Source organism: Tursiops truncatus, chromosome 17, assembly GCF_011762595.2.
Source record: "Tursiops truncatus isolate mTurTru1 chromosome 17, mTurTru1.mat.Y, whole genome shotgun sequence".
NCBI classification, from domain to species: domain Eukaryota; kingdom Metazoa; phylum Chordata; class Mammalia; order Artiodactyla; family Delphinidae; genus Tursiops; species Tursiops truncatus.
In genome coordinates this window covers 2,707,488-2,721,405 of record NC_047050.1, presented here as the reverse complement: position 1 = coordinate 2,721,405, position 13,918 = coordinate 2,707,488, and the positions used below count along the sequence as shown (strand labels likewise).

The 13,918-nt window shown below is 44.9% G+C and overlaps 1 protein-coding gene across 1 annotated transcript; it reads left to right on the top strand.

Moving 5' to 3' along the window:
• Positions 1–270: 270 nt before the first annotated feature.
• Positions 271–13,643, top strand: ALKAL1 (ALK and LTK ligand 1). Its single transcript, XM_004325453.2, has 6 exons — positions 271–450; positions 1,481–1,496; positions 8,493–8,546; positions 9,998–10,078; positions 11,567–11,642; positions 13,481–13,643. Exons 1-5 carry the CDS (start codon positions 271–273, stop codon positions 11,629–11,631), a joined length of 396 nt encoding a protein of 131 aa, XP_004325501.1. The 3' UTR covers positions 11,632–11,642; positions 13,481–13,643.
• The last annotated feature ends 275 nt before the right edge of the window (positions 13,644–13,918 follow it).

Here is a 13,918-nt window from a genome sequence, read left to right as displayed (position 1 = left end):
CGGGGCGGCGGACAGAGCGGGCCTTGCGCGGGGAGCCCGGACACCCATAGAGCCGAGGCGGGGCCGTCGGGGAGGCCGCGCGGACCTGTGAGCATCTGCGCGCTGGGCCTCGCCCAGGTCCCCGGGGCAGCCGCGCGTCCCCGCCCGTGTCCTCGTCCTGCGTCCCTCCCCGAGGCGCGCAGGTGTCGCCCGCCGTCCGTCTTCGGGGCGCGGACCCTCCGCCTCCGCCCGAGACCCGCCTGATCTCCCTCCGGCCGCTCCCGCGCGCCCATGCGACCGGCGAGGCTAAGCGCCCGGCCGCCCGCGCTGCTGCTGCTGGCGCTGGTCCTGTCGCCGTGCGGGACCCAGGGGAGGCCCGGGGGCCGCAGGGGCGCGCGCGTCGCGGGCGAGGAGCCGAAGCCCTGGCTGTCCCTCCCCGCGGCCTCCCGGAGCGCAGGTAAGCAGCCCCGCGCCCGCGGCCCCGTGCGCCAAGCCCAGGGCGGGAGGACTCGTGCGGCCCGGAGAGGCGCGCGCTCGGGGCGGCCTGGCTCGCGCACCGCGGGAACAGGCCGGCAGCGCTCGCCGCCGACGGCGGGCTCTCGGGGAAAGAGGCAATGAGCTGGTGAGACGTACCGCGGCCGAGACGTTAAGTATCCAGAAACCCATCTTGCGGAGGAACCGGCTCAATGCGCCTCTTCCCCGTGAGAGAGGCCGGGTCTCGGAAGCGGGGGCCCGGAGCCCGAGGACATGCGCTTCAGTCCCAGCGGCCGAGGCGGGGCGGACAGATTAGCACCTGGCGGCGCCTCTTTCCGGTCCAGCCCGGGTTTGGGGATTGGGCCAGGGCCCTGGCGTCGCGCGCCGGGACGCCCCTTTGCGACCCCCTGGAGCTGGCGCAGGGCCTGGGTAGCTGAGCAGGCTCCACCCGCCGCCGCGGCTCCCGGATCAGCTCTGCGCGCCCAGGTTCCTGGCGCTTCGCTGCCCAACGGCCCAACGAGTGGTGGGGATGAGAAAAGGGATTGAAAGTAGCCGACACGAGGAGTCCTGAGACACCCCAAGGCGGCGAGGACGGCGGCCGAACGAGGAGTAAACGTGAGAAGCCCGGGGCGAAGCGGCCCGACGGGGCGGCGGGGCTGCGGCTCGCTTAGGGCAGGAAGGCCGGGGCGGGGCAGGAGGAGGGAGCCGCTCAGCAGCGCCTCTGCTGGGAGCCCGCGCACCTGCGGAGCGAGGACGCGCTGGCCGCCCAGCCCGGCAGCGGTAGGCGCCCCTCCCCGGGGGCCGCCCCCCGGCACCCGCTGGCTGAGAGGTCGCAGCCCACAGCAGCCTTGCTGTCGTCTCCTCGCTCTTCTGCCTCTTACTTCACTTTGAACAAAGCAGAGAGGGGTTCTTAGGACCGTTTTTCTTTCATGATAGTTATGATATAAATATATACACATTCACTGCACAAATTTTCATCCAGTACTTGCTGCGTGCCAGTCACCATGCAGAGGCCGAGGCCACCCAGGGGAGCAGGCAGTCAGGTGTCTGCGCTCTGACGGCACGTTCTAGGTGGGGAGGCGGGGAGGCTGGCGCACAGGTAGACCCAAAGAGGAGGCCAGTGACGGGCTGAAGGGGAGGCAGGGGATGGAGAAGGTCCAGGAAGCTGAGACAGGAGGACCCAGGACCTCGTCCAGGGCTGGGCAGGGCTTTCCAGCGACGTGGGGACACACAGGGCTTTCCCGGAGGGGAGCTGGGCGGGACGGTGACCACCGCAGTGATGCAGTGACGGCACCACACCCTTCGCATCCTCGGACTTGCAACTTCTTGGCCCCAACGTTTATCTCAGAATGGAATGTCACTTTGGAAAGTAAAAGAGTGGAAGAAAGTCTCCAACTACAGGAACATTTGTGGTAACATTAATTCAGACCTGTGTCATTGAAGTTTAACAGATCTTTTCTCTGTAAAAGGCTGAAGCCTTACTGAAGTGAGTTTCTAGGGAGAAAGACTTTTATTTTATTAAAATAAAACTTTTTATTATATTAAAATAAAAGTTTTATTTTATTAAAAGTTACAATGTAAGTGGCAACAATCCGAAGTTTTAAAAAACAACACAGGGGCTTCCCTGGTGGCGCAGTGGTTGAGAGTCCGTCTGCCGATGCAGGGGACACGGGTTCGTGCCCCGGTCCGGGAGGATCCCACATGCTGCGGAGTGGCTGGGCCCGTGAGCCATGGCTGCTGAGCCTGCGCGTCCGGAGCCTGTGCTCCGCAACGGGAGAGGCCACAACAGTGAGAGGCCCGCGTACCGCAAAAGAAAAAAACAAAAAAACCCAACACAGCCCAGCAGAACGTGATCTGTGCACCACATCGGTTGCTTTCTCCAGCTGTTTGTGATGTAGTCTTTGGATGACGTGAGGAGGAAGGGTGACTCTTTACATCCGTACTGAGTCTGTGAAAGTGAAGGGGACACTCGGACATGGGTCAGGGACCAACAAGGACGTGAGCTGGCCCTATCCAGGTGGTCCTCACAGGCACACTCGGGTGTGGCGGGGTTCACAGCTCATTCAGGAGGAAACATCTCCCAGGCTCTGGAGGCTAAAGACTGTCATCCCTGCCAGGTACCTCGGGAATTCTGACCCCGTGATTCTGCGACATAGTAAACACCATCACCCGGGACTTCGCATGCGCTCTGGGCTCTGAAACCCTTGCTGCACCTGCGGCTGTGGTGCCTCCCTTTTCTGTAGGTCAACGGCTTCCCTAAATACTCCCGTGAGGCTCGAGGTGCAGGGATCGGTCCACGTAGGGGAAGCAGTAAGTGCGGAAGCCTCGGGTGAGAGGGTGACCAGCGAGGATGCCGTTAGAATTGGAGGGGGGCACTGGGTAGGAGGAGATGCGAGAGGCAGGTACCCATCACCCTCAGGATTCACCATCCCCGGCCCCCCTTCCTCCCCGCCCCATGCGTTGTTCACGCATCACCCATCCATCAGTTCATCTAGCCACTCACAGCACACACCTGACGTGCTCTGATGGACGTGGGAATACGAAGTTAACCAACATTATTGACTCGTGCTGAAGGAGCTCAGGTTAATGACCAAACCCCACTCTCCATGTCTCTGCAATCTGATCCTTCCTCTTTATCGTCCTGCCCATCGCCCTGGTTCAAGCCTCAGGACAATGTCATACTGTCTCCCTAACTCGGGTGGCGCCCCCTGCTGGGTTGCCTCATTGGGCTAAGCATGGAAAGTGTGTGTTTTCATAACCTGTATCCCTTCTCCCCTCTGTTGTCTGACCATCACACCAGCAGAATGGAGCAAAGAATCGTTCCCAGAACTCTGCAAAAGAAAGGGAGCGCTGCGGTACTCGTCACTGAGATGAAAACAGAGTCAGATGTCTGAGAAGTGGCAGCGGTGGGGCTAGAGAGGGGGGTTGGAGGAATTTGGGACAGAGAAGGAATTGGTATGAAATTCGGGAGATGGAAGTATGAGGGGGACTTTTAGAAAGTTTTGATGGAAAAGCTTTGCCTTTTCAAGAGCTGTCACTGAACATTTACATTCTTCTGCAGGCTTCATGGAATCAGATCTGTGTTGCTGGGTTGTTTTGGGTTTGTTTGTTTTTAATGTGAAACCTTGCTGTCATGAGGCTTAAGGCAGGAATGTGAAGACCATTTTGGAGAGGTTCTTACAAACAATTACAAATGAATATTCTTTTTTTGAGATTAATACATCATTTTAATTGTATTTTTTAATTTTTTTAATTTTTTTTGCGGTATGCGGGCCTCTCACTGTCGTGGCCTCTCCCGTTGCGGAGCACAGGCTCCGGACGCGCAGGCTCAGCGGCCAGGGCTCACGGGCCCAGCCGCTCCGCGGCATGTGGGGTCTTCCTGGACCGGGTCACGAACCCGTGTCCCCTGCATCGGCAGGCGGACTCTCAACCACTGCGCCACCAGGGAAGCCCTTAATTGTAATTTAAAATATAAAATACATACTACTTAGGTTGATCTTATCCTAAGTGCTGAAAAGTAGGTGCTTTAAGTGTCTTTTTTAAAAAATTTTTTTAAATTTTATGTTGGACTATAGTTGATTTACAATGTTGTGTTAATTTCAGTACAAATGAATATTCTTAGTAGAGCCAGGCTGTTTCCTCCCCAGTCACAGATCTGCAGTGGCTTCTCTGGATTTTCCAAGAAAGCCCTAACTTCTCTTGAAGGCAGGACATTTAAGTCCCCTGTGACCTGCCCCATCTTCCCTTCTGTGGTTCTCTCAGGGTGCGGGTCGCATGGGCGGGGCCTGCCCCTTGCAGATGCCGTAGCCGCTGTCTGTGCTATTCCGCCAGCTCCTGGAACGCGCTTCTGTCATCTCTGCCTGTCACAATTCACCTCTCCTTCCAGGCCCTCTTCCTTCATGATGTCTTTGTAGCTATTTCCGTGTGGAAAAAAAAAATCTAAATCCTAAATTCTTTGTAATCTTATCAGTGAAATATTACAGATACTGTACATTCCAAAAATATATTTTGGCAAGTATTGTGGTACAATTTTAAATAATTTGAACACTAGGTATATTAAAAATCAGGGTGCCCATACGTACCACACATGTGTTTCTTTGCTCCGTCAACTGCATGGGCCTGGAAACAACCATACCCCAGTAGCAACAAGCACACCTGGTACCCAGACTTTGGTTTCCTTTTTGTTGCCCTCGACGCAGCTTGTGGGATCTTAGTTCCCTGACCAGGGATTGACCCCAGGCCCTGGGCAGGAAAAGTACCGAGTCCTAACTACTGGACCGCCAGGGAAGTCCCAGACTTCGGTTTCTAATACCATCCTCTATAAGAGGAACCAGGGCTCCTTGGAGAAACGACTGGTACTAACACCGAGACAGGAAATTATTCAGGAGGAGCCTGGAGCATCCTGTAGTGCCTGAAAGTAAAGAAGTGATAAAAATTCAAAACACCACCAACAAAACCCCGCATGATGACATAATTTTACTGGAAAGAATTCTGTGTCTTGTCTTCTAATAATCCCAGACTACAAATACATTAGTAATAATATTATAAAGTAATAATAATTCAACAGTAATTCACTGTTGAATGTTCAAGAAGTTTTGTATCTTGTTTGGAACATTTAGATTACTGCTTTCAAACTTGAATGTGCAAATAAATCTCCTAGGAGCTCTTGTGAAAGTGACTCTGTAGGTCTGGGCCTGAAATTCTATATTTCTTACAAGCTCCCAGAAGACCCATGGAACAGAGTTATTAATAAACATGAATTTTTTCAAACACTTATATTTTCCCTCAGTGATTCTCTCAGCACTGATGTAATAAATCTAGTTCTTATTTTTGAAAGTAGAATTGTTTTTATATATTTAGAAAGAGAATAATCATGCCAGCTCCTTAACTAAAGGAAATGATAACTCAGGGAACTATATAACAAACATTTCAATTCAAGTACATGAAAAATGCTAGATTAAAACATAAAGTAATGCCCTTCAGTACTTCCAGAGGTACTAAGGATCCACTAACATGGCTTTGTAAAGAATCGATCATGGCAGAGTAAATTACCTCTATGGTAAGACATTAAGTTATACGCAAGTAAAAGCAAACACTAAACGTTTTCTGTTATTTTCTAGTTGTTCTGTATTATGATTTTTTTATTATTTTCTATTATTTCACATGATCTCTGCTTATCAAGGGATAACATTGCCAACATTGCCAACATTATATACATAATATGCAAGTCTGTTCCTTTAAAAATATATGATTGTAAACTTAAAATTGTTGAGGGTGGCAGATGGTAACTGTTTTGGTTAAATGAAAACTAGAAATTTTCATAAATTGGATGAATGAGATGATAGGTTATTCAAGTTGTTCCAGGATAATCATCAAGCATTACCTAGGGATCCTTTTATTTATTTATTTTAACTATTTATTTATTTATGGCTGTGTTGGGTCTTCGTTGCCGTGCGCGGGCTTCTCATTGCGGTGGCTTCTCTTGTTGCGGAGCATGGGCTGTAGACACGTGGGCTTCAGTAGTTGCAGCACGCAGGCTCTAGAGCACAGGCTCAGTAGCTGTGGCGCACGGACTTAGTTGCTCCGTGGCATGTGGGATCTTCCCGGACCAGGGCTCGAACCCGTGTCCCCTGCATTAGCAGGCGGATTCTTAACCACTGCACCACCAGGGAAGTCCTGGGATCCTTTTATTTTTAATCCATCTGTACATGTAATCTCCCATAGCGTTGTCCTTAGATACCAGAAACCTACATTCTATTCTTGTGCCGTCCAACATGGTAGCCACTGGGTACCTATGAGTACTGAACACTTGCAGTGTGGCTGGTCCAAATTGAGGTGTGCTGTGAGTGTAAAGTACACCTTGGGTTTTGAAAACTTAGTATAAAAAATGTAGACTATCTCACTAGTAATTTAAAAATATTGATTACATATTGAAAGGATAATATTTTGGATATAATGGGTTAAATAAAGTATTAATTTTAATTTAATTAAAATTAATTTTAATTTTTCAACTTTTTTTTTTACTTTTTAAAATGTGACTACTAAAAATTTTAAATTACATATGTGGCTCCCATTTCTGTAATGGAAGCTGATTGTTAAGAATGTTTTCCCTCAGAGCTCAATCATCTAATTTTGTTGTTGGGGGTAGTTTTCTCATATTCAGTCCTTCATTTAATATTTCGTTGATTGAAAGTTATCACCAGGGCATCTAATCCCTAAATACAGATTCATTTTCAATTAACTAGTTGCTTATTGAAAAATGAAAACAGATTTATGTTGAAAAAAGTTAAAGTTGGACTTCCCTGGTGGTTCAGTGGTTAAAAATCCTCCTGCCAATGCAGGGGACATGGGTTGGAGCCCTGGTCCGGGAAGATCCCACATGCTGCAGAGCAACAAAGCCCATGAGCTACAACTACTGAGCCTGCGTTCTAGAGCCTGCGAGCTGCAACTACTGAGCCCACATGCCACAACTACTGAGCCCACATGCCACAACTACTGAGCCTGTGCTCTAGAGCCCATGCTCTGCAACAAGAGAAGCCACTGCACTGAGAAGCCCGTGCACCACAACGAAGAGTAGCCCCTGCTTGCCACAGCTAGAGAAAGCCCGTGTGCAGCAACGAAGACCCAACGCAGCCAAAAATAATAAAAAAATAAATTAATTTTTTAAAATGTTAATGAAAAGAGTATGCACTGAAAAATCTCTCTTCCCTCCCACCCCCAGAATCCTTGTCGCTGTTGCCTCTCTGCAGACAATCACCATTTTAGCTGAATGCAAATAGGATGCTACAGCATGCACTGGCAACCTTTCTCTATTTCAAACATTTTCAAAATATTGGAGGCTCGGTGAGCCATACAATGTCTGCAACAATGTCTTGCCCCTGCATCGTAGCACGAAAGCAGGCGTAGGCCACACGTAAGTAATGAGCATGGCTGTGGTCCAATAAAACTTTATTTACAGTAGCAGGCGTGGGGCAGGATGAGTCCTGAGGGCAGTTTGCTAACCCCTCCACAGGCCAGCGCTGTTCCACACACGCACGATGACGTCTCTGTAAACCTTTTATCTCATCTCTGCATCTACTCTCGCCCCTCCGTACCAGGCATGATGATCTTTAAAAATGAAGCTTGATGGTATCACTCCCTTGCCTAAAAATCCTTCCCTTCTCCTCACCCTTAGACAAAGTTTATAAAGGATGGTGAGTATCCTCACCTCACCTCTCCCCGTCACCCTGGCCAGGGCTGGACATACAGACTTGGAATCAGCTGCGTGAACAACCACAAGCTCATGAGTTTAGTGCTCGTCATTATAGTCTACTTGTAAGGATATTAAAACTTTTTTATTGAGGCAAAATTGATGTACAACATTACCTTGGTTTCAGGCGTACAACATAATGATTCGATGTTTGTATACGTTGTAAAATGATCACCACGAGAAGTCTGGTTACCATCCGTCACCGTACAGTTAACTTTCAGGGTTTACTCTTGGCAACCTTCTAACGTGCTCTACAGTATTACTGACTATATCCTCATGCTGTCCATCGCACCCCCATGACTTATTTATTTTATAACCAGAGGTCGGTACCTCTTGACCTCCTTCGTCACCTATTCTGTTTCCTCCCCAATGCCCCTCCCCTCTGGCAACTACTGTTCTGTTCTCTGTTTCTGTGAACCTAGTTTTGTTTGCTCATTTGTTTTGTTTTTTAGATTCCACGTGGAAGTGGAATCATATAGTATTTGTCTTTCCTGTCTGATTTATTTCACTTAACGTAATTCCCTCTAGGTCCATCCACGTTGTCACAAATGGCAGGGTATCATTCTTTCTTATGGCTGAGTGCTATTCTGTTGTATACATATATACCACATTCATTCATCCATCAGTGAACAGTGAACAAGCACTTAGGTTGCTTCCGTATCCTGGCTGTTGTAAATAATGCTGCAGTGAACACGGGGGTGCAGGTATCCTTCTGAGTTAGTGTTTATAAGGAGATTTTTTAATGATGGAAATGCATTCAAGAAATTCTAAAGGTTTTTTTTCTTTTCAGAAATATTCCCAAGAGATTTGAACTTAAAAGACAAATTCATAAAGCATTTCACAGGTAGGCGTGAACTTTATCAGCGATTCAATTAAAAAGATTGTAGCATATTACTCCATGAGGCATTGAGGGCATGAAAATAAATGTCTGTTAGAGGCTCACAGTCCTGTCAGGGAGGTAGGCAAATGCTACTAGCTTGTTTTGATGGTGATGGGAACCAGATCTGGGTGAATGATAGAAGTGTAAACAGAATTTTAGGGAGACACAGGAAGTGGACAGTTTTGCCAAGAACTACCAGAAAAGGCTGTCGTGGACACAATATATAAGCTGGGCTCTAAGGATGAATAGGGTTTTCCCGGATGAGAGAGGCATCCTGGTCAGAAGCAATCCTTTGGACACATGGTGTGGTTTGGGGCAGGACCGGGCGGCCAGTTTAGGCAAGGGTGTGTGTGGCCACTGGGCAGAGTGTGGCTGGAAGGCGGGTGGAGTTGTACTGTGATGAGTCCTCCGTGGTGTGCTAGGGATTTAGCTGTGCTCCCGGTCGGCGACACAGAGGAAGTGTTTCTCACAGGGCAGAGCAGATTCCCTTCATGTGTCACATGGTGAGCACCGGTGGCTTTCTCTCCCACGACACTCCTTGGTTCTTCGGATCAACTTGGGGAATCATTGCAATCATCCTGTGCCCCATGTTCTAGCAAATCACTTAATTCGAAGCGTGCACCCTGACCTTTACTCTGTGCCTAGTCATTCCCCCGCCTTTCCCTGTTTTACATCTCAGGCCAATAAGCTGGCAAAGATGTGGGTTCCCCCTTGACCAAAGCCCAGGGCCACCTTGTTAATTAACTTTGGAACGAGGTCGTGAAGACCCTCCTGAGGCACGGAGAAGTGTAAGAAATTTCCTGATGTTTCTAGAACCCTGGTAGTGGCACCGTGGGCTCCCCTACTTCTACCACTTCCATAAAAAGCAGACTCCAGATGTAGGGATGAATTTTGGTGAGGACTGTCTTGGGTTTGTGGGGAAAATAAGGGAAGTCTCAAGACCCTGTCCACCTTCCAGTGGTCCTTGACACAAATCACTCTAAGTAGAAAATGGAATAAATGTCTCTGCATATAAACATTCACTCCTATTAAATAAAAAACTGAAGAACAGAAAGTGGAAACCCTGGATATTTATTTTTTATTCTTTCACATCCGCTTGCTTTGCTCTCTGCAGATTTTTTGTTTTTCTGTCTAGAGCTTTTCTCTCTTACTTATTCTGAGGAGTTCTCCTGAAATAGACTTATGTTCCATTATGTGAGATGTTGAGAATGTGGAGTGAATTTCGATTGTTTTTCGCAGATTACACCTCACTGCCTGCCCCAGAGTCTGGGGGAGGAGACGTGCCCCCAGGCAAGGTCTTTTAAGGGCATGGAAAGATGTAAACCAGTTATATTATCTCTATCCATAAAGTGCTGGCAGATTTGATTGGAAAACACACCTATGTGTATCGTAAGCATTCTTTTCCTGTCCAATAGGGCCGGTCACGTTTTCAGCGGAGTGTAGCAAACATTTCCACAGGCTCTACCACAACACCAGGGATTGCTCAATGCCAGCTTGTAAGTAACTTGGGTCATTTTTGTCCTTTTTAAAAAATCTTTATCCAACAGTAAATGCACGTGATTTTAAACTTCAGCTGTCTGTGAGTGGGAAATAATAGACTAAACATTGTATGACGTGCTGTTTACAACATTGACGGTGCTTAAATTTAAGGTGTGGGCGTTCTGTTGACACCGTGAGCAATGAAACCACATTCTAATTGGGACTATTTCAGACAGATCTGAAAATAGCCAGATTTCCTTAAGGACCACAATGTCTGTCAGGATTTATCATTTGATAAATTATAAACCTTTTATCATTTATCAAATTCCTTGGCATAAATAAGGCACTCTCTTATATAAATGGAAAAAAAAAAAAAGATGACCATGAAGTGTAAGTCAAAATTTCCCCCTAAGTTTTTTTTTTTTTAAACAAATTTTATTTATTTTATTTATTTATTTTTGGCTGTGTTGGGTCTTCGTTGCTGTGCGCAAGTTTTTTCTCTAGTTGCGGTGAGCGGGGGCCACTCTTCATTGCGGTGCGCAAGCTTCTCATTGTGGTGGCTTCTCTTGTTGCGGAGCACGCGCTCTAGGCACGTGGGCTTCAGTAATTGTGGCTCGTGGGCTCAGCAGTTGTGGTTCGAGGGCTCTAGAGTGCAGGATCAGCAGTTGTGGCGCACGGGCTTAGTTGTTCCACAGCATGTGGGATCTTCCCGGACCAGGGCTCAAACCCATGTCCCCTGCACTGGCAGGCGGACCCTCAACCACTGAGCCACCAGGGAAGCCCTCCCCCTAAGTTTTTACGAGTAGTTTCATATCGCATCATTTCTATGCTGAGTGATAGACTTTTCTGAATAACGGTAGCGTGCGTTTTAAAGGTTGTCTAAAGAATTCTTTGGGATTCTTAAGTTACTGAACTAAATAGCAATTCCAAACATTATATTTAAATGCTCCCCTTTAAACTGCCCAAATCATCATTAAGTGTGGTAACTCAGTTGGCTAATTTTAAATTCCTTTCTAAATCTAAACTTTCTTTTTAAAGAAAATGAACTTTAAACGTTTTGCATTTTTTTAAACTAAATTGGTCATCTTGAGGGATATTTAATTTTACTTGGGATGTTCAGTCAGAGTTGTTATGATTTTTTCAAAAACTGCTTGTGTTTGATGACTAGAGAAAATGAATCTTGTTGGCATCTAGGCAGAATGATAAGTGGTAGCACAGCATATGGTGGAGAAACTCTGGGCTTTGGAATGAAACTGCTTACTAGCTATGAGACTCTTAACATTTTGAGGCTGTTTTCTCATCTCTAAAGTGAAGATGACAGTAACATCTTAGCTGCTTATATCATCAGGAGAATCAATGAGAAAATCCAGGTTAAGTACTTGCTATATTAGATGTTTATTAAATTATGGCTATCATTATTAAGAATTAGCGACAATAACTTAACATGGTTTTCCCCACATTTGTAGTAACCATATACACAATTTACTTTTAAATGTTTCTCCTAGATTACAAAAGATGTGCTAGATTGCTCAAAAGATTAGCAGTGAGTCCTCTGTGCTCACAGGCATAGAAGACCTACGTGTGAGTATGTATTTATTAATTTTTCTTATTCTGTTTAACAGCCTGACTCTCTTAAGAAATTTTCAACAATTTAAAAAGCCCAGGAAGCTGATCTTAGCACCACCAAATAAATTTAACCTGTGGATTTTCCACTTAGTGTTAAAGCTTGGTCTAAATGGTTTATTGAATTAATAAAAAAATGTCCTCAACAGTGATTGAATTAATAGAAACAGCTTTTGGGCAGCCTTACGAGTCCTCAGTGATTTTTTAAAAGATTTCAACATTGGATGTTATGTCATCATTGTACAGAAACCGTATGCATATACACATTAGATGAACCAAACTATTTAAAGGTCTACCTTTTTTTTAACTGGTCAAAGTATAATAAAAGTAGATATAATAAAAGTAGGGCCCTAAGATTTTGATTTACGCTCTATAGGCTATAATAAGAGAGGAAGTATTAGAAGAATAGAAGAAAAAGCAAACAATCAAACGTATAGTGAACATGTAAGCATTTTGCCAGAGTGAAATTAAGTCAGAATTTTCGTTCTGGCTAAATGACCTTTGGAACCCTAGGGCAATAAAGTATTTGTATGACCTAGATAAATCAAAAGGAAATTCTCACATTTCTTTACAAAAGTAGAGTCTATACAAAAGACTGAAAGGTGTTCATTTCTTTGCAAATATCTTTCTAATCAGTAGTTCTTTCTGGCCTAGTACAGAGTCAACATTTGGGGGGTGGGAGCGGGGAAGGGGGGTGTCGTCAGCGTTCCAGTACCCCGGACAAGTCCCTTTTAAAGTTCCTCAGCTTTCTAGGGTGGACATCAAAGTCTGGAGAACCTGTAGTCTGGAAGTATCTGTGAATATCTCGATCTGGCCAACGTAACTTAATTTATCCCAATAACTGCATGGGGATGTGATAGGCTCTGATAGGTTTGCTGTGACAATTACTGAGACAATTCTGGCCTATTGTTGATGTTGCTTTTCTTATTCTTATTGAAAAAGCAATTATAAATTAATAATAATAATTGGCACTCAATTCTGCATATTTAAATTTGCTGAACTAAAAATTTTCCCTTTTTTTTAGATTAAGAAAATCAGTTAGATCATTTCAGTGTTCAGTGGCAAGATATTCACATCAGTTACTCTCACCCCATCTCCAACCTTTTGAATAATGCAAAACAAGAATAAATGAAGAGAACTCATTAGGCTCTTGAAGTGACCTAAGTCAAGCCATGTTTAAAAAGAAAATCAATCACTCACTCAAGCCACGTTTATCTTGTTCTTTGTTTTGATATATTTTATCCGAATGAGTAAATGTACATAAAGTCCAAAAAGCAACCTCATAACTGGAAAACTTCTCAGAAAAACAAGTACTGTATTATAATTTAAAATATTTTATGCAAACACATGCTCCTGGGACAAGATGCATAGAGGACAGACCTGATAAACAGGCCCCTTTAAAACTGCAGAGTTTGGCGATTTAGTGAGTTTTTTTCTGGAGGAGTCATCTCTGATAGTATCTGTTTCCACGTATTTAACAAGGAATTCGAGTATTACAGATGGATACATTTTAGGAATATTTTTGAGTTATTTAGGTGATGTCAAGTTCACTTTTTGGCTTCTGCAGATATCTTAAAACTTTAACGGTGGAAGTCATCATTTAAACTTTCTAAAAGTACCGATCAATCCCCTCCACATACACATTAATCTACGTTCTCAGGATTTGACTGTAAATTAAAAGTCCACAGATTCTTTAAACAAAATAAAATAAAATATAACTCTATTAAAACTATGCATATGTTTAAATATGTTAAAAACCAGGTCATAAATGACATTTTTCTTCTTCCCTCCCACAGGTGTTTCTTAAGAATGTAAATCTAATTTGAAGGAAAAATAGTACCTGGAATCGTACTAACTGTAAAAAAGAGATAAACTTCTAATTTTATGGTGTATTAAGATGAGTAAAATAAGAGACTTCTCAGAAATAACTGGTGAGCTGTGTCCTAGCATAGGATGCGATCTTCCTTGGTTTATTTTGGTGTATATAGTAATTTGAAATTTTTTAATACAAAGTTTAATTCACATATTGCAAATAGAATATTAAAATTTATGCTATTCTACTTTATTTTTGCTATATATATTATTTTCTTGTATGGTTAACATTCCATAGATGTAGGAATTATATATTTAATTATGTAAATTATGTCTGAGCATGCCAAAGAGAAATGATATTTTCGATATGATTTTTTGTAACATGTTTGTTGAATAATCATGTACAAGGTCCCCTTTTATAA

Coding starts and splice junctions, on each gene's coding strand:
- ALKAL1 (XM_004325453.2), top strand. CDS start 271: ATGCGACCGGCGAGGCTAAGCGCCCGGCCGCCCGCGCTGCTGCTGCTG. Junction 8,547..9,997: donor ATTCATAAAGCATTTCACAG/GTAGGCGTGAAC, acceptor CCTGTCCAATAG/GGCCGGTCACGTTTTCAGCG. Junction 10,079..11,566: donor GGATTGCTCAATGCCAGCTT/GTAAGTAACTTG, acceptor TGTTTCTCCTAG/ATTACAAAAGATGTGCTAGA.